Source organism: Dasypus novemcinctus, chromosome 1 (assembly GCF_030445035.2).
Source record: "Dasypus novemcinctus isolate mDasNov1 chromosome 1, mDasNov1.1.hap2, whole genome shotgun sequence".
Classification (NCBI taxonomy): domain Eukaryota; kingdom Metazoa; phylum Chordata; class Mammalia; order Cingulata; family Dasypodidae; genus Dasypus; species Dasypus novemcinctus.
The window spans coordinates 169,170,590-169,198,285 of NC_080673.1; the positions used below are offsets into that span (position 1 = coordinate 169,170,590).

Consider the following 27,696-nt stretch of genomic DNA (forward strand, 5'->3'; position numbering starts at 1 on the left):
AGAAGAGAGGGGAGGCAGCTTTAAACACATCAGTAATGCTATGTAAGAACTTTCTGGCCCTCTTACCCTCCTTATTTCCTAACCTGCAACCCTACAGGGGAAAGGAAAGGCAGAAAAGAAGTGCTAATTGGAGGAAGAAAGATGAAGATGCCCATGTTTCCATTGCCCACTGTAGGTAACTTGCTTTTGGTAAGCATCAGCGGGGAAGAGAAATCTAATAACCTTACACTGGACATATTTATTATTGAACTAAGACTGTTCTAGCAGCCAGAGCCAGTAGGAGGGCTTTTCTCTGTCTGAGACGGATGAGAAGAGTCACAAGCTCTTCCCTAGTTTTCATCCAATTGGGAGTGGAGGGAACTAGCACCACAACAGAGAATTTGACCAACAGTGAGAGAAAAAATAGAGTTGCTTTATAATTGCACCCCATGAGTCTTTCTCTCTCAGTATAGCTGTTATACAAACACAAGAGAATCACTGAAGTATCCATTCAAAAAAGACTAATTATAATTCAGATAGGAGATAAGTACAGAAAGTAGAAATGAATTTGACCCATTTACCCTTTCCTCACAGTAAAATATTTTACAAATGTATGTGGAAAACATATAGGCCTTTACCTTTTTTGCTACTTCAGCAAGCAAAAGAGTCTTCCCAGTGCATGGTCCACCATATATAATAAGAGGGTTTATGTGCCCGGTTTTGCTGGGAAGAATGTACTTATGCACTATGTTTAGAGATTCACTTTTGTACTCATAGAAGGAGGCATATGTTTTGCATAAGGATGAGTGCTGGAGGATTTCATCATAGAGTGTATCAGTTTCAGTGTCAAAGTTCTGTTGAACTGTTGCTTGAATGATATCAATCATATCCTCATAAAATTGTTTACCCAGTCCTTCTATGTAATGATTTTCTATTTCTTGGGAATAGCCTAGTTTCATATCACAATGAGTAACAGATGTGTACACTCTCAGGTTAGATGATGCAACAATAGTAGGAATAAATTCATCCCTGAGTTTTAACAGCTTCTCCTGGGCTTCTGGGTCTCGAATAATCCTTGGTTCTGTTCCAGTTATATCCATGTATTTTCCCATCTCTGGAATTTTCACAAAGCGCTCGATGTTAGCAATTTTCCTAATGTAGCAAACACATTTCTTTAGGAATGCTGGAGTTTGCTTTCCTAGAGCGAAGTCAAACTCATCTTCTATAGCTGAAAGAAAATAAAACAAGGCGTTTATTGCCTAGAACAAGGGAGCAATGAGCCCACATTCCCAGTATTCAACTCTTGGTTCTTAGCAGTAGATTGTTTCACTTTTAGTTTGTGGCAGGGTTGTCCACAGAATAATTTCTTACATCCCAAATTTCCTATTCATTTGACATTTTCTGAAGTAACCTGGAATGTAGAAGACTGGGTTTTTAAAAAATTCTTTTAATTTCCTCCCCAGTCTGAGGGGGATGTTAAACATGGGCTTAAAAAAGAAAGCATACTAAGCTTATTATTGATTCTTTTAAGTTAGCTTCATCTCACAGACTTCAGCAGTCTTAAGAGTGAAGAGCAGGGACCGATTTGGTTCAGGAAAGAGAGGAGGAGGCTGAATGGCAGATCTGATTTACATGCTCATTTTCAGTCTGTTCTTCACAATATGGTTTCACCATTTTGTTTGAGGTATATTGTACTTATGACATATACATTCAAATATAAATACAAAAGCATGTTTCAAAACAAAATATAATCCTGTTCTGATTATTGAATGATCCTAATTATCCATGTCACTGTTAAATTCTATTATATCCATCAAAACAGGTGCATAGAAAATAACTCTATTTCTCCTATGATAAACCATATTGTGTTTATAATGCATGTGTTTTACACACATGTAAATATGCCTTAAGATCACTTGAGTTTCCATAAGAGCATTTGAAACTAGATCATTCATAATGAAAACATCGTTGTACATGCTTTTAGGTAAAAACCATGAAAATACAACAACTTTAACACAAGAAATCTTTAAAAATTGACTGCCACTCATTCATTCATTCATTCATTCATTCATCCAGTTGATCTTTATTGAGCACCAATGAGTTGCTCAGGATACAATGAAAGAAAACAGATAAATGTTGAGAAATATTAGCTGTTATGGAGCTTTCAGTTCAGTAGAGGAAGAGTCACATAACCATAAAGAAACCAAATAAGTGTATTATGATTGTGCTTAGTCCTTCTTGAGGGGAAGAACATGATGCAATGAGAACAAGCAGTTGGGAGATCTAACCCACTTGGGGAGATCAAGGAAGGCTTTCCTGAGGACGTGACTACTGGCCTGGGAGCTGATGGAAGAATGGAAGAGGCTTTGAACACACAGGGCTGGTCTGTCCATAAAATAAAAAATTTTATTGTGCTGTCCACAACTACAGTATCACATAAAACCTATAGCATAGAAATAGTCTATAAAGTAACTTTTGAAGAACTTGGGAATTTTATTTAAAAATGGTTGAGTGCTTTTTAGTGGAACTCGTGCTATTTTCCCAGTAATTAGAGTAATAGATAAAAAATTTGTGAATCAAGTGAAACATATACATTTCTATATTACCAGTGAGTTTTCTGTGAGCTGAGCCAGGGGCATCAGCATGTTTTGCAAAGGCAAGTTGATTAAGGTGTGCAATTAAAGTTATACAATAAACAAATACTCTTCTTTTAATAGAAGTGTAAGAATTTGTTATAGTGTAGACAAGGGAAACGGCAAGAAATCTTTACATTATATGCAACTGCAACCCATCTCATTCCCAGCCATCTGTGTAAAACTCTAGAGTCCATGGGAGTAGCAGGAATCTACCTTCTGAGAGTATTAAGAAATGAAAGGAAGTTGTCAAATTCTAGTATCTATACATGATAGAGGATAATCAGAAATATGCAATGTCACATTTGACTTTCAGGAAACAGCTCAACTGGAACCTAATAATGAGGTTATCACATCAACAGGAAAAATGTGTCAGTTGCTAATGCTCAACAAAAGTTTACATAAAAAGAAGTATTGATAGACCAAGTTGGTGGTGGCCATCTGAACTTGGCTTGGAAAGGAAGAGAGTCCAGAGAGAGTGCTTGCTGATGTCTACATTAATAAATAATCCTGAATAAATGAGTGATATGATACAAAGTGAATTTTATGGAGTGATTTATAGAATCAAAGTATATTTCCTTGTGATTTGGAGGGATATTTATTCATAATTTCTTATATTTATTTACCTATAGACTTTTCTCTTCTTTACTAGAATACTGTATTGTTTTTCTGTCTGCATTTTCCTTACCCTTTTAAAACTTAACCAGTCAGAGTACCCAATAAATCTAACCTCAGGAGTAAATTTCCAGCACTGGCAACAATCACTGAAGAGACATTAATCTCTTCATTATCCCTGAGACCACTCAATTTTGAGGTACACAGAAAGGCACCATTTTGTAGTCTAATTAATTTCTCTTCCTCTCCATTGTTTAGAAGACGAAACCAGAAATGATGTGAAAAATTATTAATATATCCCATACAAATATAAATAATATACCTTCGTAGATTCTATCTAGCATTCTTATTTGCAATGTTTCTGAAAATATTAAAGTAGTATGCTGTATCCATTTCAAAGAGCTGGTAGTTCTCCAGCCATTTCGATCATGCAGACATGGTCTTAAAATGACTTTGAAATGTGAAATAAATGAAATTGTTATGAACAAGTGTATCTTTAAGATGACCTAACACCAAAGCAGAAAACAGTCCTTTGCAGTAGTTCATATGAAATTACTAATCTTTACATGATTATCCATTTGGTCAGGTTCTTTAGTGTGGAGTAATTAAGAAAAAGTGTTTGTGATGAAATACTTGAAAACTTGAATGGTATAATTTTTAATAAGGGGGTGCTTTTCCAGCATTTGTTTGTGTATCTACATCAAGAATAGGAAAGCTCATGCTCTGGGCATTTTTGTTAATATAGCAAATTTTTAGGAACATGGTATTTTGTCCTTGATTAAGTTGAAATATCAGAACCTCAAAAATGGATAAAAGAAAAGTCCTAAAGGAACATGGATATATGTTAACCTATACATTCTAAAGATAAAGTTATTTCTGCCAATTTTAATATTTTTGGAAAAACCTAAAATGAGAACTATTTTTTGACAGCTTCCAGAAAGTGAATTTGCCAATATGATTTATAATTTCTCTGAGCTTACATTCATCAGTCACTATTATCTTATAACTGTCTTTTATTTTATTCATAGTATATATCACTTCTGAAATTATCTGGTTCGCTTATTTGAGTACCTGTTGATAATTAAATTTTTTCTTCTACTAAAAAGTAAGTTACAGGAGACCAGAAACTTTGCCCTCTCATTCACTGCCGTATCCCCATGCTTGGCATATAGTAGGCACTCAAGAAATTTTTGCTGAATGAGTGAGTGAATGAATGAATGAACAGCTCAACTGAGAAACATTGCTAGAGTCTGGCCCATTAGATCCAGATTCCTCTGATTTCTTTTAAAATCACTTTATCTGGAGACTTCCTCAAACTAAGTAAAGGTTTTTCTAGGAATTAAAACAAAGAACATTTGCGTCTCCAGGACACAAAGATATTCAGTAAAAATTAAATTTTCCCAGGCAGTAAATGATATTAAAATTTCAAACCATTAAAAGGAAGCCATGAATGTATCTCTGATTTATCTGTTCCTTAGTTTACTGAGGATGTGTGAAAATTACCTGAGAAAAGGTACCTCTTAGCTTGGCTGTGTTTCATTTTCCCTTTTTCATGTAACAGTTTTACAGAAGCTTTAAATATCTTCTTGATTTCCTCTGATATCTCTTGCCATTTCTTCTCATTTTCAGCACTGGCTGGGGGCTGCATCTATGGAAATGTAAAAAAGTAAGATACTAGTCTTAAAGTCATTAAAGATCACATCAATATTTAAAAACAAGAGGACTATTATGTGCCAACACTGTGATAGGTTCTTTATAAAAAGTTTCCCATTTAGGGAAGTGGCTGTGGCTCAATCAGTTGGGGTCCCATTTACCATATGGGAGGTCCTGGGTTCGCATCCCAGGGCCTCCTTGTGAAAGCAAGCTAGCCTGTGCCCTCGGAGAGCTGAAGGCCCATGCCCACGGAGAGCTGATGGCCTGCACCTGTGGAAAGCTGGTGCAGCAAGATGATGCAACAAAAGGGAGACAAGCAGACACAGAAGAACGTGCCGTGAATGGACACAGAGAGCAGACAGCAAGCAAGCTGCAAGGGGGGGGGGGAGAAATAAATAAATAATAAATCTTAAAAAAAGTTTCCCATTTAATCCCTCCAAATTTTTGAAAGTTAGAAATTATTTTCATGTTTTATGTGATCTTGCCCAAAGTGATAATAAGCATGTGAACCCAAACAGGGTAGAGCCCACAGGCATTTTTATTATACCATGTTCTTCCTTCTTGTTTTTTTTTTTTAACTTTTTATTTTGAAATACTTTCTAACATGCAGGGCAGTTATACAAATAATATAACCCCACACAGAACACCAATATACCCCTATGCCCCCACATACCTGTCTCACTAACTTTATTATTTTGCCATAGGTGTCATATCGTTCTATCTATCTATGTGTCTGTCTGTCTAGCTCTCTGTCAATTCACCTTCTGAACACTTGAGTTAGGTTGCATACATCATGCTCCTTGAAAAATTAATACTTCCATGGCACACTTCCTAAGAATAAGGATATTCACTTAAGTAACCACATTGATATAAAATTTATACTCTACATTACATTTTTCATGTATCAGTAATGTCCTTTTGACCCTTTACTCCTCCCTTATTACAGCCCAACCAGGACCATGCTGCATTTGATTGTCATTGTCTTTTTATGCTCAATTTTTTCTTTATTAAAGAAGTTATGAGTTTACAGAACCATCATGCATAAAAGACAGGATTCCTATATACCACCTTACCATTAACACATTGTGTCGGTGTGGAACATTTGTTAAAATTGATGAAAGCACATTTTAAACTGTGCTATTAACTGTAGTCTGTAGTTTAACTTAAGGTTCACTGTGCAATGCAGTTCCATGATTTTTCAAAAAAATTTTATTCTGTTACCATATGTACAAGCTAACATCCCCCCCGTCAGCCACATTCAGTTGTTTTTCTGTGCTGTTAATTACAATTACCACCATCCATTATCAGAACATTTCCATTACTCCAAATAGGAACTCGGTACATTTTAAGCCTTAACTTCCCATTCCCTAACTGCAACCTATATTCCAGATTCTGATTCTATGAGCTTGCTTGTTCTAGTTATTTCCTATCAGTGAGATCATACAATATTTGTCCTTTTGAGTATAACTTAGTTTTATTTCACTCAGTATGATGTCTTCAAGGTTCATCCATGTTGTCCCCATGTATCAGAACTTTTGTTAGTCTGAAAAATATTCCATTGTATATATATACCACATTTTGTTTATCCATTCATCAGTTGATGGACAGTTGAGTTGTTGCTCAAGCAAATACCATGAAACAGGGTGGGTTATACAATGGGAATTTATTAGCTTGCAGTTTTGAGGTTAAAAGAAAGTCCAATTCGAGGCATCAAGGTGATGCTTTCTGACTGATGTCTGGTGGTCTGGGCTGGATGCTGGTGATCTTTGGTCCTTAACTTGTCACATGGTAAGGCACATGGCAGTATATCCTGGTCTCTTCTTTCTCCTCTGGGTTCTGCTGATTTAAGCTTTTGGCTGCTACTTCTGTGGCTTTCTCTCTGTCTGAATTTCACTCTACTTATAAAGGATTCCAGTAATAGGATTAAGGCCCTTCCTGATTGAGGTGGGCACAACTTCATAACTGAAGTAACCTCATCAAAAGGTCCTACATACAATGGGTTCACACTTGCAGGAATAGATTAGATTTCAGAACATGCTTTCTGGGGTACATACAGCTTCAAACCATCATGTGTGCAAATATGTTTGAGTACCTGCTTTAATTTTTTTGGGTGTATACATAGAAGTGAGATTGACATGTTTTATGGTAATTCTTAATTGTTTTTCTCAGGAACTGTCAAACTGTCTTCCACAGTAGCTACACCATTTCACATTGCCACTAGCAATGAACGTTTCCATTTCTCTGCATCACCATCACTTGTTTTCCATTGGTTTAGCAGCAGCTATTCTAATGTATGTGAAATGGTCTTGTAGCTTTGATTTGCCTTTCCCTGATGGCCAATGAGACTGAGTATCTTTTCATATGCTTTATAGTCATTTGTATAGTCTTCTTTTGCTGCCCCCTCCCTTTTTTTGTTTGTAGTACCAGAACCAGGAATTAAACCCAATACCTTGTATGTGGGAAGCTGGCACCCAAACACCGAGCCACATCATCTCCCCTGAGTTGGTTTCCTCATCTGTTTGCTTGTTGTAATTTTTTGTTGTTGTTTTTAGGAGGTACTAGGAACCAAACCCGGGACCTCCCATGTGGGAAGCAGGCACTCAACTGCTCGAGCCACTTCAGCTCCTTGCCTATTTTTAAATTGAGTTGTCTATTTGTTGCTAAGTTGAAGGATTTCTTTGTATTTTCTGGATATTAAACATTTATTGGATATATGATTTGAAAATATTTTCACTCATGGTGTAGGTTGTCATTTTACTTTCATGATAAAGTCCTTTGAGGTGCAAATTTTTTAATTTGGATGAGGTCCCATTTATTTTTTCTTTTGTTGCTTGTGCTTTGGATGTAAAGTCTAGAAATCACTGCCTACCACAAGGTCCTGAAGGTGGTTCCCTATGTTTCTTTCTAGGGTTTTTATAGTTCTGGCTCTTATATTTAAGCCTTTGATTCATTTTGATGTGATAGTCATATCAGATGTGAAGTAGGTCCTTCTTATTTTTTTTTTTTTGCAAATGGAGATCCAGTTTTCTCAGTACCATTTGTCAAAGAGACTATTCTTTCCCAATAGAGTGGTCATTACCCTCTTGTCAAAATTCAGTTGACCATAAATGTATGAGTTAATTTCTACTCCATTCTATTCTCTCAATTCTATTCCATTGATATACATGTCTGTCCTTGTGCCAGTACCATGCTGTTTTGTTTACTGTGGCTTTGTGATAAGTTTTAAGATTGGGAAGTGTAAGTATATCTCCAACTTCATTCTTCTTTTTGAAGACAGCTTTGACTCTTCAGGGCCCCTTACCTGTCCATATTAATTTCCATTTCTGCTAAGAAAGTTGTTGGAGTAGTAATTGGTATTATGTTGAATCTTCAAATTGCTTTGGATAAGACTGATATCTTAACAATATTTAGTCTTCTAATCCATGAATATGGAATCTTCTTCCATTTATTTAGGTCTTTGATTTCTTTTACCAATGTCTTATAGTTTTGGGTACAAGCTCTTTACATCCTTGGTTAGATTTATTTCTCAATGTTTGATTCTTTTAGTTGCTATTTTTAATGGAATTTTCTTTTCCTGATTTCTTCTTCCTGTTGTTGATTGCTTATGTATGGAAACACTACTGATTTTTGGGTGTTGATCTTGTACCCTGGTACTTTGTTGAATTCATTTATTAGATCTGTTGAGGGAACATTTATACAACATAAATTTTTCCATATCAAACACTTCCATGCATACCATATAAAAGGATGAATCACACTCACACACTCACAATGTTGTGGTACTCTCACTATCTTCCATTACTAAAACTTTCCTCTGTCCCAAAACAGAAACCATTTGCCAATTATGCATTAACTCTCCATTCCCTTTTCTTCAATCCTTGGCAACCTACACTGTAATTTGTCTCTATGAATTTGCATATGCTCCAATATTTTCTTTGTTGTTACCATGGGGCTTATATTTAACACACTAAACACATTAAAATATCCTTCGCTTTGATACCAACTTAATTTTAATAGTATACACAAACTATGTTCTTAAACTCTACCTTTCCCCCACCTGTATACAGTTCACCTTTATGTAGTACTTCTCACACATTACATGTTTATACATTGTGAGTCCAAATCATTGATTTATCATTATATTTTATGCATATGCCTTTTAGATCCTGTAGGAAGCAAAAAGTGGAGTTACAAAGCAAAAATACAATAGTATTAGTATTTATATTTACCCAAGTATTTGACACATTGCTTTTTTCTTTTTTTAAAAAGATTTATTTATTTATTTATTTCTCTCCCCTTCCCCCCCCCCCCCGGTTGTCTGTTCTCTGTGTCTATTTGCTGCGTCTTCTTTGTTCACTTCTGTTGTTATCAGCAACACGGGAATCTGTGTTTCTTTTGGTTGCGTCATCTTGTTGTGTCAGCTCTCCATGTGTGTGGCACCATTCCTGGGCAGGCTGCACTTTCTTTCACACTGGGCCGCTCTCCTTATGGGGTGCACTCCTTGCGCATGGGGCTCCCTTACGCGGGGGCCACCCCTTCATGGCACAGCACTCCTTGTGCGCGCATCAGCACTGCGCATGGGTCAGCTCCACACGGGTCAAGGAGGTCCGGGGTTTGAACTGTGGACCTCCCATGTGGTAGACAGACACCCTAACCACTGGGCCAAGTCTGCCGCCACATTGCTTTTTTCTTAAGGCATTCAGAATTCTTTTTATCTTTGACATTCTACAGTTTGATTACAATATGTTGCAATGTGGGACTATTTGTGTTTATCCTGTTTGGAATTTGTTGCGTGTCTTGGATGTGTATATTCATGTTTTTCATTAAGTTTGGGAAGTTTTTAGCCATCATTTCTTTAAATATTTTCTCTGCTCCATTTTCTCTTTCTTCCCCTTCTGGGACTCACATAATGCATATGTTAGGATGCCTGATGGTATACCACACCTTCCACACTATGCTGTCACTTTTTATTCTTTCTTCTTTCTGTTCATGGTCTTATCTTCAAGGTCACTGATTATTTTTTCTGCAAGTTCCACCTGCTGTTGAACTCCTCTAGAGAATTTTTAATTTATTTTACTATGGTCTTTAGCTCTGTTTGGCTCCTTTTCATAATTACCATTTCTCTATTAATAATCTCTTTTGTGTTCATCTGTCATTTTCCTGATTTCCTTTAGTTCATTGTCCATGTTTTCCTTTAGCTCTTTGAGCATATTTAGGACCATTATTTAGAAGTCTTTTTCCATTATATCCCAGGTCTGGTTCTTCATGTTGATGTTTTCTAATGCTTTAATCTTCCCTTTGCCTGGATTATTACTTCCTGTTTCTTTGTATGTTTTACAATCTTTTGTTGAAACCTGAGCATTTTGATATTTTAATGTGTTGTTGCTGGAATTTAGACCCTGAGATATCTGTTTCTTAAGCTTGTATCCAGTAAGTATAATGATATAGCTTTTCTTGAATTCTAGGAACTGATGAAAAAAAAAGGATGAAAAAAATAAAACACCTTCCCCAGGCTTTGCAGATTGACCTGTTCAAGTGCTCTCTCACAGAGCTTAATCATACAATGAGCTTAGAGAATAGTTAAGTCATACCATAGGATCCTTCCTGATGCTTTCTGAACATGCGTTTTTTCTTGGGTGTGTGTGTGTGGCCCTACTAATTCCTCTGTTTATATGTATACATATGTCCCCTTTTCCTCAGGAAACAGTGTCCTCACAGACCGGGGAAATGAATTGTATGTCCAACAGCCAGTATCTCTTGCCCTAGGGACCAAAACGTGACTATTATTGCACAGTGTTCTGTAGGAGAGCTCTGTGAGCTGCCAGCTACATAAAGGGTAACTTCTGAGTTGGCAGGATTGTAAAGAACATCCTGGTTCAGGTCCTCACGCTGTCACCAGAGAGATTGGGCCAGAAATCTGTGCTCTCAGTACGTGCAAGAGGTTAGTCTGCTTCTACCAAACCAGACGAAGGGCCTGCCCTGGGAGGGTGGACTAGCTCTACACAGTGCCAGTGAGTGTGTTTGTGTGGGGGGGCAGCCAGAGTGTCACAAGATCCTACTGCTTTTAAGTTGCCTTTTTCTTGACTCAGTGCTGTCTTGTTACTGCAGTCCTTTAACTGCTCTCTGGAGCTGTGAGAAAATGTTTCTACCAGTTCTTGTCGATTGTTCAGTTTCTGTGGGAGAATAGAGCCATGAAACACCTCAGTCTACCTTCTTGATCAGGGAAGACCTCCCCCCCTTTTTTTTCAAAGATTTATTTACTCATTTATTTCTTTCTCCTTCTCCTCCCCACCCTAGTTGTCTGTTCTCTGTGTCTATTTGTTGCGTGTTCTTTTGTCCGCTTTTGTTGTTGTCAGTGGCACGGGAATCTGTGTTTCTTTTTGTTGTGTTATCTTGTGTGTCAACTCTCCATGTGTGTGGCGCCATTCCTGGGCAGGCTGCACTTTCTTTTGCTCTGGGTGGCTCTCCTGATAGGGCGCACTCCTTGTGTGTGGGGCTCCCATGCGTGGGGACACCCCTGCGTGGCACAGCACTCCTTGCGTACATCAGCACTGCATGTGGGCCAGCTCCACACGGGTCAAGGAGGCCCAGGGTTTGAACTGTGGACCTCCCATGTGGTAGACGGACACCCTAACCACTGGGCCAAGTCCGCTTCCTGGGGCCCCTTTTTGAGGTTTTTTTTTTTTTTTTTTTAAATTACATTATGAAAAATATGAGGTCCCATTCAACCCCACCGCCCCCGCCCCCCACTCCCCCCACAGCAACACTCTCTCCCATCATCATGACACATCCATTGCACCTGGTAAGTTCATCTCTGAGCATCACTGCACCCCATAGTCAATAAAAATATGGAACGCTTCACGAATTTGCATGTCATCCTTGCGCAGGGGCCATGCTAATCTTCTCTGTATCGTTCCAATTTTAGTATATGTGCTGCCGAAGCGAGCACCCTTTTTGAGTTTTGATATAAACTTTGTTTGAGTAGGCTGCTTAAAGAAAATACCATGGAATGATTCAGCTTAACCAGTGGAAATTTATTCACTCATGGTTTTGAGGGTACATACGACTTCAAACCACCACATTCCATCCTCTGGACCCCCCAAATTCAGGTTCCTTCTGTATGCAAATACATTAATTTCATCACAATATCACACAGCGTTAAATGATTTCAGAAACAATGCTTGGTACAGAGTCTCATACAAACTGGTTAAAGGTGTAGCCTGTCCTGAGGCACAATTCCTCTTCATCTGTGGACCTGTGAAATCTAGAGAAAAAGTTATCTGCTTCCAATATACAAAGGAAGGTCAGGTATAGGGTAAATGTTTCCATTCCTTTTGGGACTGAATGGAAGGGAAACAGGGGCTTTGGGTCCCAAACAATTCCAAAATCCAGGAGAAAATACTCCATTAGATTTCAACGTCTGAGAGACATCTGTGGAATAATGTATTGTCCTCCAGACCTGATGCAGCAGCAGCACCAACCTTTCCAAGTGTGTGCAGTGTCCATGCCCTCTCTAAACACTGGGATGAAGGCTTCCCCTACTTCAAACACTGGGATGGCAGCCAGGTTTTCCTGGAATGCCAGGGCACTGGTTCCTCCCTTGTCAAACATTGGTGTGGTGGCCAGACTCTCTGCAATCCCCAGGGAAAAGTTTCCACCCTTTGAAAAAACTGAGGTGTCTGCTAGATGCTCTGCAGTCCCTGGGGTATAGGCTTCTGCCTCTGAGAACACTAGGTTGGTAGCCCTCTTCCTGACTGAAGGAAGACCTACCTCTCAAAGCACAGAACAGACTCATCCTTTCTACCCACATGGGTGGACCACTCTTTTGGCCCAAAAAGATGTCTTTAGTCCAGACCTCAGTTTCCATGGCTCTGCCCTTGAAATGATTTTTCCTTCAGTCTGTCCTTTTTCTGTTCCTTTTAGTCCAGGATAGCAGTGTTTCTCTTCATACAGGTCTCATAAAAAAATTGTCAGTTTTACATGTAGTACACAGGTGTTCGAACCATCAGACAGTAGGACTTTCCACAGAGTTCCTTCCTGGATTCAATGCCACTCCTGACTTGCACTGAATTGGCTGCCTGGATCCATGTTCAGGTGAATCCTCACATGGAACACTGTTCTCTGGGGATTCACTTTCTGGAAGCTCAGAATTTTTGAAACCATCAATATCTGGTTACATTGTGTCTAGGCATTCAGTTCTCAGCTTATCTCTTTCATCTCACATTTTAATACAACATGCAAGGAGAAACCAGACTGATTTCCACATTTAGCTTGGAAATCATCTCACTAAATATCCAAGCTTATCACTCTCAATTTCTGCCTTGCATCTGACATCAGAACTTAATTTTGTCAAGTTCTCTTTAAAACAAGGATCACCTTTCCCTCCAGTTTCTATATTCATCAGTTTCTTCTAAGGCCTTATCAGAAGTAACTTTACCATCCATATTTCTACCAATAGTCTCTTCACAGTAATCTAGGCATTTTCTCTTAAGTGCCTCACAGTTCTTCTAGCCTCTACCCGTTACCCAATTCCAAAGCTGTTTCTATATTTTTGGTATTTGCAACAGCAGCACTTCACTGGTATCAAAATCTGTTTTAGTTTCCCACTTAAAGCAAATATCATGAAATGATTCAGTTTAAACAATGAGAATCTGTTCACTCATAGTTTTGAGGTAGGAAAAATCAAGGCATCATAAAGTCAATGTTTCAATCCTGAAAACTGATTGCCAGTGATACTGTCTCCTCTGTCACATGGCAAGGCACATGGTGGTGTCTGCTGGTCTTTCCCTTCTCTTCCAGGTTTCACTGATATCAACTTCTTGTTTTTGTGGCTTCCTCCCTTTCTCTCTCTCTTTTCATTCCATTTTATAAAGGACTCCAGTAATAAGATTAAGACCCATGCAACTGAGGTGGGACACAGCTTAACTGAAGTAACCTCAGCAGAAAGTCCTACTTACAGCTGGTTACAATACCCACAAGAATGGATTAGATTTAAGAACATGTTTTTCTGGGGTATAAACAGGTTCAAACCCCAACAATCATCATAAAATAATCTCTTTAATATCATCCAAAGTGGGAAGAAAGTAAAAGCAAAAGTGCTCATATGTTACTATTTAATTGTCTTTAGTTGTTTATTTAACCATACTTTATGCAGGAGTATTATTTGGGATTTGGGGCATAATTTAAATTTCCTTAGAGGATTATAGAACAAAGGAAGAAGTAATAGCAACATCCAGTTAAACAGTGACATATGAAAAAGTAATTTCTAATCTTCATGTAAACCTGGTTTCTTGAGGTATCAAGTTCTTTGTTATCTACATTTGCTTGCTGCAACATTTACTCTCAGCTTATTTAACTGGAGAGTGGTTCAGGTGTACCCTAATATTCTTATCCAGAAAGTGACATTCTTATACATAATTACTCTGATAAATGCATGAGAGGAGGAAGATGAAAATTGAAGGAGCCTGACATGACTGCATATTGTATAGGGAAAATGTTTTATGTTGAATATTTGAATGACAAATACAAATCCTTAAATGAAGTGCTCTGGTCAACCTTCTCCTGGACCTATAGAAAAGAGGTAGTTATGTAGACCTTTTTAATCCCTCCAAAAATCTATGCAATGAGTAGGCCCACCCTTTCCCTCTTCCTCCTTCATTCAGTTTCAAGGGACACAACCTAGGTAGATTTTGGGTCCAAGGTAGAGAAAAGACAATAATGTTTCTATCATACTCATGAGTGAATCATTATCACCCCAAGATTCTACAATACATCGATATGAGAGTATAGAGTATAAATTAACTATATATGAAAAGTTTAATGGAAAAATTTTGAATAAAAAATAAAAAATGAAATCCTATAAAAATACTAGGCATATTTTAAAAAGAACTCTCCTTCTGAGACCTCTCCTCTCCAAAAAAAATTCTTTTACAAAATGAAAAGTATAACGTTGAGTTTGAAAACTCAGTGTATGAACAGAGTTGTTGCAAGTGAAGAGAAAATTGATGGACTGGAGAAAAGATAGTAAGTAATGTCCTGTAGGGCAGTACAGAGAAATAAGGAAATTGACAGTGTGACAGAGACTTAATAGACATGGAGGATAGACTAAAAAGGTCTAATGTACATCTAAGTAAAGGCCATAAAGGAAAAAACAGAAGGAATAGAGGAAATGATGACAGAATTTTCCAGATCTAGGAAGGACATATACCTACCAGGATAAACAAAAGACACACTATGGAGAAATAGAGAAAAAAGAGAGAATATTTTCAGATAAACAGGTAACAAGTGAGTTTATTACTTCACTAAAGGAACTTCAGGAAGAAGTATATAGTTCAGGAAGACACAAAATTTCAGGAAGAAGGAACATGGTTCTGGAAGGAAAATTTGAGATGTTAAAAGAGATAGAGAATCAAAAAGTTGGCAGAAGTGGTGGAGGTGGAGGTCCTTCCTCAAGGTGATGGGGAGAGTTAGTTGAAGTGCTGCATTTGCTGGGCATATCAGGAAAGCTCAGCTATGGGGAGTCACTGGCGAAGCTCTTGGGATCCTTCCTGATCCCTTCATAGGGGCACTTTGGAGCTAGTCTGTGCCATGTCTTGGGTCCTTGGCCCTTTTTCAGCTGAGAAAGACTGACTTGGAAAAATCCTCTCCAGCATGCTTCCCTCCTGGAACTTGCCCTCCAGGCAAAAGCAGCCTGAGACCAGGAAAGGAGTATAAGAAACTATAAAGGTAGACAGTCTGGGCAAAGTCCTGTTGGCTTCAAACACCTGGGAAAGGGAAGTCTGTTCCTGGGAAACAGAAGGGACAACAAAATTCCCGTGAACAGGGAACTTCAAAACATCTAATAAGCAAATGCTTAGGACAAGACGGAAGCCTAGAAAGATAGGGAAAATCCTATGCACCGCATTTGCCTTAGGCAGACTTCCTGATAGGAGGGCTGAAGCACAAGAAAGTCTCTGTCTTATCACCAGCAGCTTAAAAAGTCAAGAAATATCTCAGGCAATACATTCCAGAGTTAACATTTTAAACTACTACAATGTATGGTGTGTAACAAAAGAGAACAAGACAAAGAAACAGGAAATGATGACCCATCCAAATGAAAAGAATAAAATTCAGGAAACATTATTGAAGAACATGAGAATATCAAACAAACTCTTACAATTTTGTTTTTTCTTAAAAATGCTCAGGGTGATGAAGGAAAATACAGGGAAAGAATTAAAGTACATCAGTTAAACAATAAATGAGTAATATGAGAGTCTTAGTAAAGAGAGAGAAATTTTAAAAAGGAGCCGAACAGAACTACTGGAATTGAAGACAGCAATAACTGAAATGAAAACTTCCCAGGAGGGTTTTAAGAGCAGATGGGAGCTGGCAGAAAAGAGAATCAGTGAATTCAAGACACAACATTTGAAAAGAGTCAGACTGAGGACAGAAAGAAAAAAGAATTATTAAAAGTGAAAAGAGTCCAAGATACCTCTGGGACACATTAAGCACACTTATATATGCATTATGGGAGTCCCAGAAGGAGAAGAAAGACAGAAAGGGGCAGAAGCTATGTAAAATAAATAATGACAGAGAACTTCCCAAACCTGGCAAAAGACACGATTATGCACATCCAAGAAGACCAGAGAACACCAAATAGGATAAAAATGAAGAAGAATATGTTCCATTATATATTGATCAAACTGTCAAATGCAAAGGACAAGGAGAGAGTTCTGAGAGTTGCAAGAGAAAAGCAATGTATTATGTACAGGGGTGTCCCAGTTAGATCGAGTGCAGATTTCTCATTTGAAACCATGGAGGCAAGAAGATAGTGGGCCGAAATACTTAAGGTGCTGAAAGAAAACAACTGCCAGACAAGAATTCTATATCAAATGAGGCTTTCCTTAAAAAATGAGGGAGACAATCAAGACATTCTCAGATAAACAATATTGAGGGACTTCATCGTCACTAGACCTTCCATACAAGCAATAATAAAGGGAGTTCTTCAGACTGAAAGAAAAGAACACTTGACAGTAGTTCAAAGTGGCATAAAGAAATAAAGACCTACAGTAAAGATAACCATTTTGGTAATTATAAGTGCCAGTATTATTGTAGTACATTCTTTTTTTTTTTTTTTTTAAAGATTTATTTATTTATTTAATTCTCCACCCCCCCCCCCATTGTTCTGTTCTCTGTGTCTATTTGCTGCATCTTGTTTCTTTGTCTGCTTCTGTTGTCATCAGCAGCACGGAAGTGTGGGCGGTGCCATTCCTGGGCAGGCTGCACTTTCTTTCGCGCTGGGCGGCTCTCCTTATGGGTGCACTCCTTGTGCGTGGGGCTTCCCTACGAGGGGGACACCCCTGCGTGGTGCGGCACTCCTTGCGTGCATCAGCACTGCGCATGGGCCAGCTCCACACGGGTCAAGGAGGCCCGGGGTTTGAACCGCGGGCCTCCCATGTGGTAGACGGACGCCCTAACCACTGGGCCAAGTCCGTTTCCCTGTAGTACATTCTTTGGTATGTAACTCCCCTTCTTACTTCCTATAGATGTTAAAAGGCAAATGCATAAAAAATAATGATATATCTGTGATTTTGGACATGCAATGTACAAAGATGTATGTGGCAACAAGTACCTAAAAAAAAGAGGAAGGGGGCAATGGGTATAGGAAAGGTAGATATATGTTCTATTGAAGTTGTTATCAAGACAAAGATGATTGTTTGATCCAATGGTAATCATGAGAAAAGTGGATGAAAACTAAATCCACATAGCAAAAAGAGGGCACTCAATATGGTACAACACAAAAATCGAATAAATACAAATGTAGGCATTAATGAAAGCAAGGAAAAAAAGGTGTAAGACTTACAAAGGCCAAAGAACAAAATGGCAGAAGAAAGCCCTGTATTACCAGTACTGACTTCAAATGTAAATGGATTAAACTCTCCAGTTGAAAGCAGAGATTTGGAGAATGAATAAAAAAGCATGACCTTATGTAGCAGTTTGATATTGTTTATGAATTCCAAAAATAGATTTGTGTTTGTAAACTGGTCTGTTCCTCTGGGCATATCAGACTGTATTAACTTCAGATGTTTAACTTTTATTTGATTAAATTATGATTAGGGCTTTGACTGGGCCATAGAAATAGGATGTTGAGTCCCCACCCCCTTGGTGGGTAGGGACTCACAGAGAAAATGACATGGCTGAGGAGAAAGTTGGAGTTTTTGATGCTGGAGCCCTGGGAAGAAAACACACAGGAGAAGAGCACAGAGGAATAGAGACAGCTCCAAAGACATAGCAAAAGCTCCAAGAGAAAGAGACTGATAGTCTACAGTTAACCTTGTAGAGAGAACAGAGCAGCTGAGCCCGCAGAGGAACAAGCCCTGGAAGAGAGATGAGACTTATCCCAGCCTACAGCTGATGTTGGAAGAAGCTGGGAACACAGAGCCTTAACAGGAAGAGGGAGACTGAACCCTTGTAGACGACGGCAGTCATCATGCTCTGACATGTGGCAGCAGACTTTGGTGAGGGAAGTTACTTACACTTTATGGCCTTGTGACTGTAAGCTTCTATCCCAAATAAATACCCTTTATAAATGCCAACAAATTTCTTGTATTTTGCATCAGCACCCCTCTGACTGACTTGTATTTTGCATCAGCACCCCTCTGACTGACTAAAATACAATATGATGCTTGTGAGAGACACATTCAAAGATACAAGCAGGTTCAAAGTGAAGGATGGAGAAAATATATATCATGCAAATAGTAACCAAAAGAGAACTGGGGTGGTTATACTAAATGAAAAGCTGCTCAATATCATTAGCCATCAAGGGAATGGACATCAAAACCACTGTGGGATACCATCACATACCCATTAGAATGACTGCTATTCAACAAATGGAAAATAAGTGTTGGAGAGGATGAGGAGAAATGGGAATACTCATTCATTCCTGGTGGCAATGTGAAATGGCTCAGTGGTATGGAAAATAGTTTGATGGTTCTTCAGAAAGATAAGCATCAAACCACCATATGTCCCGTCAATCCCACTACTAGTATATAGTCAAAAGAATTAAAATCAGGGTCTCAGATAACTGCACAACAGTGTTCATAAATTCACAATTGCCAAAAGATGGAAGTAGCCCAAGTGCCCATCATCCCATGAGTAGATAAATAAAATGTGGTATGTACATACAATAGAACATTGTCCAGCTGTAAAAAAGGAATGAAGTCTATTGCATACAACAACATGAATGAAACTTGAAGACATCATGGTGAGTGCAATAAGCCAGACAGAGAAGGACAAATATTTTATGATCTCACTGATTTAAAACAATTAGAATAACAAACCCATACTGTCGGGGGCTAGAATATAGGTTACCAGGGGATGGGTGGGAATAGGGAATGGGAAGTTAATGGTTAAAATGTACAGGGTTCCTATTAGGAATGATGGAACTATTTGGGCAATGGATGGTGGTGATGGTAGCACAACATTGTGAACCCAATTAAGAGAACTGAAATATTATATTGTATATAGGTAACAGATTAAAAATTTTAAAAAATTACGTGGAACTACCTACACAAACAGGGAACTCTAAATTAAACCACAGACATTAGTTAATAGTACAGTTATAAAAATGTGCTATCAACAATTTAAATAATTATTCTACCTCACCGCAAGGTGTTGGTGGTGGGGTAGTATACGGGAATACTGTATTTTAGGCATGATTATTTTGTAAACCCACAACTTGTTCAATAAAGAGCATATATATATATGTTGGCAGGCCTCTTAGTTTTGGATTTAGTTGTTAAAAGGAATGTTAGGGCCTAGGGCATAGTAACTCTACCATGTCTTTTCTGTGGAGAAAACCACCCTTAAATGACATGAATGGCTTAAAGTAATGGACAGACAAATCTCTGGAGAGCAATATTCCAAAGAGAAAGGTAACTTACTGAGTGTTTATTGCTTTTCAGCATTTCCCATTTGGGTCTGAGGTAATATGCTGCTGGCACGGAGTTCTCATCTCGACAGTACCACTCTTCCAGTAATTTGGTATCCAGCTTTGCCTCTACTGCAGCATCTAGAATCATTTCAAATTCTGAGGCTTCCACTTCTCCAGGGATTCGGATGTTTCCATATTTTTCACCTAATAGTCCCTGTGTATCAAGAAGAAAACTCAGTTTAGTGTATCATCAATAACATCTTAGTATTTACATCATGCGGCCACTAAGTAAGTGTTAATAAATTGATAGTAAGACACATCGTTTCCTTAGTGTGCTCTTTTAATCACAGTGGATATTTGTTTTCAATGGATTACTTCCTAAGTAAAATTAGAATACGTATAGTATAAATGTAATGAAATGAGACTACCTTTCACCTTAGAGAAATTCAATATACAGAATTTTTGTATGAAGTTTGCTTTTTCAAACTGTTTACATAATGAAGCCAAAGTTGTTTTATTCTGAGATTTTTTTGTTTGTTTGTTACAGACAAGAAAACTCTCAAAGAAAATTGTTTGGAAGGAGATGTTAGTACAGTTCTAAGCTCAGAATCAGAGTTACATAGTTACAAAGGGAAGAGATTAAAAATGATACCACTTTCAATGTCACTGATAGCTGAAAAACATTCAAAATATAAACAAAGTATCATTCTCTTATTATTAAATTAGCAAAAAAGACAAAAAAACCCATGTGCTCAGTGTTATGGAAGTATAAGAAAACCACAATGAAGTACCGATGGACATGTAAATGGATCCAACGATTCTCTGAAGGATATTCTGGCAATATGTATTAAAGACTTAAAAAATGTATATAGCTTTGGACTTGGGAAGTTTTCCTCCAGGAATTTGTCCTTAGAAAATAATTAAGGCTATATGTAAAAAACGTATATGCTGAACCAGTTTCAAGAGGAAAGACTTGGTGAAACAATCTAAGTGTCCAGCAAAAGGGGATGTTTAAATTTTAGGACATATTTTCAGCAGAATACTCCTCAGCCACTGAAATTATATTGATCAACTATATTGATTTTGAAATATGTTTATAATGTACTATTATTTGAAGAGTACATTAAAAACATATAGAATTATTCTTATGTTACTTTATATATTGCATTTATTGTGTGTATCATATATACATGCATACACATACATGCTCCTAAGAGAGGTTTGATAATACACAGCAAGATTATTAATGTCTTTGGGTGGGTGGTTTTAAATTTAGTTAGATTGATTTTATGAGTTTATTAATTTCTTTATTAAAAATGATTTTGCAATATATATATAATTTTATAATGATAAAAGCAGGTATTTAAAAGTTTAAAACTTAGTGTTGCTGCCTAGGTTTTAGGCAACACTTCCAAGGTTGCTCTAAATATTTGTTTAAGACAGTGTTTTTCAAAGTATGGTCACTGGGCCAGCAGCATCAGGAATATCTGGGTGAGTTTGTTAGATGTGAAAGTCTTGGGCCCCACCCGGACCTACCGAATCAGAAACTCTGGGTATGGGGCTGATCAATCTGCATTTTAATAAGCCCTCTGGGTAAATGAACCACTGGTTTAAGCAAAGATACTATTAGCTTCTGTAGTACCCCATATTTCAATTAACCTTCATTGTTTTAGCTAGCAGAGAAGGAACATGAAGGAACTTGAAGACAAACCAATACTATCCAAGGCAAATTTGTCTGTTTAATTCTATCCTTGGGAAGCTTGTCTGCGTAATCTGTGGGCATCTTCATTCTTTCTTTTTGTCGACCAGCATCTTTAGTATCAACTTCAAGCCGTGTTTATCTACTATAGTATGAAAAGCTGATTTGGCTTCCCAGGATCACTTCTTAGAATTTCTATTGCTCATTCCTGCAATAGCCGCAGTATTCTTTTCATCTGATCCGGGCAGTTGAGAGAATAAGAAACGTCCTAGGTAGACCTGTGGCCAAAATAAATTCCTGATCTTGACTCTATTACTAGACGGTAAGCCCCTGGAGGACAGAGCTATTTGCTTCTATAAACAAATTCAAACATATTTGTGAAATAAATGAATGAACTAAGGTGGAGAAAGAAATTGTTAGAGTTCTGTTCTGATCCGCAGTTTCTTTTTATATCCAAAGATAATATCTCAGCTCTCAATTTGGGAAGGCACCAATCAAGAAGTTTTGTCAGCAACATTCATTTCAGTCCAAAGGCTTTCAAAAGGTACTGTCTAAACATATCACCAGGCGGCCCATGCCCTTTCCATCTCCGTAGGATGTGATACATTTCACGAAACTGGCACTGCAGGTGATTGTGGTTAGCTGAATCCTCTGTCTCAAACTCGAGTCTCCTCAGTAAGAGCCTCCATGGCTAGACAGGACGTAGATACAACTCATTTGTTTTCTTTGGCTGCTTAAACCACTTACAAAGCAAGCTCAAATGAAGGGACTCAGCTTATTGGTCTCCACTATTTCAGCCTGGTTAGTGAGGATTTGTGGAGGGTTCTTTAGAGAAAAGAGTGTTCTAACCCTGACTGACTGCATCAGCCAGAAAGCCAGTTTAGAACATTTAACAAATCTGCATTTGTTTTGAGCCATTCTTTTTTTTTTTTTTGAAGATTTATTTATTTATTTCTCTCCTCTCCCCCCGCCCAGTTGTCTGCTCTCTGTGTCCATTCGCTGTGTGGTCTTCTGTGACTGCGTCCATCCTTATCAGCGGCACTGGGAATCTGTATTTCTTTTTGTTGCGTCATCTTGTTGTGTCAGCTCTCCATGTGTGCAGCGCTGTTCTTGGGTAGGCTGCACTTTCTTTCGTGCTGGGCAGCTCCCCTTACGGGGCACACTCCTTGTGTGTGGGGCTTCTCTACACGAGGGACACCCCTGCGTGGCAGCGCACTCCTTGCGTGCATCAGAACTGAGCATGGGCCAGCTCCACATGGGTCAAGGAGGCCCTGGTTTTGAACCACAGACCTCCCATGTGGTAGGCGGACACCCAATCCATTGGGCCAAGTTCACTTTCCTTGAGCCATTCTTGATAACAGGCTGTGTGCAACAAAAATAATGTATATTAAGTTGTTTCTCATTTCTAACAGTCCCTTTTTAAAATCTCTTATGATAAGCTTGGGTAAATGGGTAGGTACAATCTCTCATTTTATCACAGATGCAGAGGGAGCTGATCTTTTTTTAGGGTGGCCAGCCTGGTGATTATCCTATTCCCCTTGACTAATTCCAAATAAGGATAGTCATCACCCCCTGTAAGGGCTGTTGTTTGTGAGGAGGGGGATTTTAGTGCTGGAAAGAGGTATCCAGCAGACTCACACTGGCCTTCCAAGCAAGAACCACTGGAGGAAAGTAACAAGGCAGGCAGGTAGAGTTTGGCCATGGCTGGAGGACCTGGTATATAGGCAGAACATTAAATAAATGAAATTTGGCAATTGGCAACTCTTGGTCTAGCAGCCAATCAAGTCCAGTAACACCATGGACTGAGCCACCACAATCCAGGGCAAGATCCAACCAGATGTTGGGTGGGAAGCAGGAAAGAGTACAAAATAGTGGCTTCTGAAACAAAATCTAGAGCCAGGGCCCAAAACTAGGACAGAACCTTCATCACTGCACTTAACAATTTACTAACTGGTGGTTTTATCCTCTCTGTTTAAATAAGGTTGATCCCAGAGTCTAGGGCAGAACCAAATCTATGGATCAGTTTCTAAAATGTATCCCAAGGATGTTCTGCACCTGAATCACCCAGGATGCCTGTTAAAAGTAGGTTTCTAGGTTTTTTTTTCAGACCTGCAGAGGTACTGTGGCAGGGAAGCCCAAGAATCTGTATTGCAAAATAAGATTCCAAATAAATCTAGAAATTGGAAATCACTGCTATGGGTGAGGCATAAGTGGTCTCATGGATGATGGTTAGCCAGTACTGAGCAGGAATATAGCTGATCATTACAAAAATCAAAGGCTGTTTAAAAATATCTATTTGAGTTGAGCACCTGGCACTAAATACAAAAATTATTTGATCAATATAGTAAGGAGAAATGTTCTTTAGAGTAGAAATTACCCAAAAAGGATAAATATCTTTATTGAATTCAAATAACCAATATATATTGAGTGCCTACTATATATAGAGTGGTAATATAGAACTTTAGAAAAATAATAAAGGGCTGTAGGCTTAAAATTACTTATTGGATTGTTCTCTCCTGGTCTTTTCCTTCTCTGTATTGATTCTTTCTTTAGGCGGAATGCTCATAAATCATGGGAAGTTACTTCTTAAAAATTTCAAGATAGGATTCTACCTTAGTCTTATCTCATTATTGAGAAATAGCTATATATATCTCCAAATTTTTTTAGGAAGGCACTTTGGGGTTCTATGTGGTTATAGTTCTAAGGTAACAGACAGAGAGTGGAGATGTCTATCAGGGCCAGAGAAAGTCAGAGAGCAAGAATCAGTTAAACTCAGTAGCAAAGTTCAGACTATTGCCTTAACTCTGAATTCATCTGGAGTTTCCATTGATGATGCTAGGGCAGCTACAGAAACTACACGCAAGAAGGCATTCTCTTTCTGTCCACTGGCAATAGAATAAGTACTCCAATGACCAAAGGAGAAACAGACGTTCCAGTCCTTCTGACCCCAAAGCCCAAGAAGCTTGTTTTTGCTTCATATCCTTTCTGCTCTCAAAAAAGTTAAAAAAAAAAAACCAACTTTGTCAATTTGTAGAGGAAAATTTGGTGGGAAGCTGAGGGAGTACATTTGATTTTGCATTGAGGTGCATTTTTATTAGTTATGCCATTGATCAAACTGCCTGTGACCCTATATGGAAGATATGCATATAACTGAAATAATTTTCAGCTTTTTTACTGAATTGTTTAAACACTCTGTCAATACACTTATGGGCATGAACATATGAGATTTTGCCTCTCTGTAGAAATGCATAATCACCTTTCAACCCACCTACTCAAATGTGAAAATATATTTAAATAGGCTCATTCTTTAAACACTAAGAATATGTAATTTTAGTTAGGCAGAAAGCAACAATTGAATTAAGTTAAATACAATCTGGGAGTTAAGTCCAAATGATAGACTAGTCTAAGGAAATTTTCTGATATTGTTAGCTGTAGTTTCTGCAAGTAAGATTCTAGCATAAGAAATACTTTCTGAACGACTGAACTCTTTGTAACCGGGAACTTAAATATAAAAGGACTCTTTGTATTTCCCTTTCCTTCTTTATCAACTGATATAGATACATCCAAGTTATCGTTTTCAAAGGCTTGGAGATAACATTTTCTTTCCCCTCAATTGATTTTTCTTTTTCATTGGGTAAGCATTGATTCCTGCAGTTCTGCTTGGGTTTGTAATTGAGAATCTTTGGGGGCTGAGTCTGATGGCATGCACTTCCAATTGTGGCAAACAGCACAGAGAAAATAAAGTTTTCTTGAAGGTGTTGGTGAATTTACTATTTCCTTGATGTTACTTTCCTGTGGGATGACAGGAAAGCCAGGTGTGAGCAGAGTCCTTTTGGGGTTATGGATGTCACGTTTTGGAGGGAGGTGGCCTCTTTAATTTATGAGCCATTGCTCATGGGAACGGCTGGAAGAGGAAAAGAGAGACTTCGCCCCTATTGGTGCTATAACAAAAGTGAGGCATGTATTTGGTTAATACCTTCTCCTTACAATACAGTCACCAAAGAAAGGTAGGTGGGACTACTCCTTCCTTTCTCCAAGCTACCCTTTTATGTATTAATAAAATTGTGATATACAACTTTGCCTCACACATAATCTCATTTAATGTTCACAAATCTGTGAGTAGGGAGAGTTGTAGATGAGGACACAAAGATTCATAGACCTCAGCTGACTTGCCACTTTTCTGTTAATAAGGAGACATGGTGGTATCAGGACTTGAATGTGAGACTTTTAATAACCTTATTCTTTGTATTCAAGTTATTGTGCTACTTTCCTTTCTGAAAGCACCTGCAGGTGACTTGTCTACTTGTGGTGTGTTTTTTAGCCAGTGCCCTTGGCAGGGCTATGGCATATGAACATGCAGGCTGTGCGCTGCACACCTCCAGGGCCCTGCTCACAAAGGCTACAGCATGACTGGCACCTGCTGGAGTTGTTCAACATTATGGCCTTGGGTGTTGGCATTTGTTTTTATCTGATTTATTGTTGAGTGGAGGGACAAAGGTGATTGTGATGTATTCCCTGGAATTGACAGCCAAGTCTAATATTCAGAGCACTGATTATGGAATGGGACCAGCTGACCCTGCCAGAGTCAGCTGCACCTTCTTCACACACACATAATGTGGCAGAAGGATTGGGTGGTAGAACCAGATGGGTCGGAGCTATTCTGGAATTTACAGTTAATTTACATCAGTTCCAAAGTACAGATTGCAGCCCTACCTGTTTCACAGAAGTGAGTAATACATGGATAAGGAATACTGGAATCTTTCATAATGCCAGAGAAAGAATTCATTGAGAAAGTGAATATAAAACAGGAGCAATTTTTTTTTTTTCAATAGAGAGGAGACAGTTTTGGTTATATGAGAAGTAAGTCGAATGGCATTGTTCAGTAAGCAAATGAAGTATGGCTCTGTAGGTCAGAAGAGGAACCTAGCCAGAAAAACTGTTTTGGAAGTCATCATGAATCCATTCAACAAATATATACTTCGTAGCTGGCTTATTTTGTAAGGTGGCCGACTGTCCTGGTTTGCACAGGATTGTCCCAGTTTGCACACTGAACATCCCAGGAAACCTCTCAGTCCCAGCAAGCCAGGACGGTTGAACAAGATAGCTGTGGTCCCTGTCCCTTTTGAGCTTTCATTCTAGAACAGTCAGATATTGGCAAGGATTAGGTAAAGGAGAATTACAGAGAAGAAAAAAGAGCATGGCTGACATCACCATCCGGTAGTGTGGCCGCGGAAGCAGGGGGAGGAAGAGAAGAACAGTGTCAGGAAAGTCAAGCGGTGCCAGTATTAAAAAGGAGAGAATGAGAATAATCAAAGCATTTATACTGAGCACTTACAGAGCAGGGGGAAATGGATGAAGGACATGAGCAGGTGATTCATACAACCAGAAAAACAAATGCCAGCAAGTGTGAAGCCAATACTCCACTCTATTCAAACCAAAGAACTAAAAATTAAAGAGCAAATGTGATAAGATCCTTTTGTTTATCAAACTGACAAGGAAAATAATAATGCCAAGTCGTGTCAGGCAAAAAGAAAATGGGCACTCTCAGACAGAGAGTGCCAATAAAAATGGCCATAAACCTTGCTGAGAAGGCAATTTGGCTGCAGGTATAAAATTCTACTTTCAAAAATTCATCTTATAGGTGCATAAAGACATATATACAAAAATCAACAATTTTGAATTTATATCCTGATCTTATTCCAAGAAAATTTTAATTTTGCAGTGTTGATATAAACAAGGAAACCAAGTATTGGGGCATATTGGAAGAAGAGAGTGAAACTACCAACCATAATTACTAATTCATATATAATATGTGGAGAAGAATTCTGCTCCAAATTTCCTTTTTTCTCATTCTGAAAAATTAAAAAAAAAAAAGAAAAACCCCCAAAGAGTAAAATAATCAGCTATGTCCCACAGTGCAACATTGACATCTCAATACTTTGCCGTATTTTGAACAGACCTTTTTAAAAAGTTTCTATACTTTAGGTTTAGAACAGTTTTAGATTTACAAAAAAAATTAAGCAGCTGCTCCAGAGAACTCTCACATCCCTGTCCCCCCCACACCCAACACACAGTTTCCCCAATTGTTAACATCTTATTTTACTGTGTACACCCGTGGGTTTCTCATTAGGTTCTTTTTCTGTTCTTGGATGCTGTGGCAGTTTGATATCACTTATGAATTCCAAAAAGAGACATTGATTATGTTT

At 38.3% G+C, this 27,696-nt stretch overlaps 1 protein-coding gene and 1 non-coding gene across 4 annotated transcripts in view; both read right to left on the minus strand.

Annotated features, from left to right (window-relative positions):
• The window catches only part of NWD2 (NACHT and WD repeat domain containing 2), a 233,294-nt gene that overhangs the window by 14,822 nt on the left and 190,776 nt on the right, over positions 1–27,696 (minus strand). For all 3 annotated transcript variants that reach the window (XM_058299876.2, XM_071217107.1, XM_071217109.1), the window contains 3 exons: positions 19,802–20,005; positions 4,731–4,875; positions 618–1,207 (listed from right to left, as the gene is read on the minus strand). In XM_058299876.2, the coding sequence (XP_058155859.1) occupies positions 618–1,207; positions 4,731–4,875; positions 19,802–20,005 (939 nt within the window). The remainder of the gene's footprint in view (positions 1–617; positions 1,208–4,730; positions 4,876–19,801; positions 20,006–27,696) is intronic.
• LOC111758980 (U6 spliceosomal RNA) lies at positions 11,723–11,829 on the minus strand. The gene has a single exon (XR_002793088.1). It is a non-coding gene; the product is annotated as a U6 spliceosomal RNA (small nuclear RNA).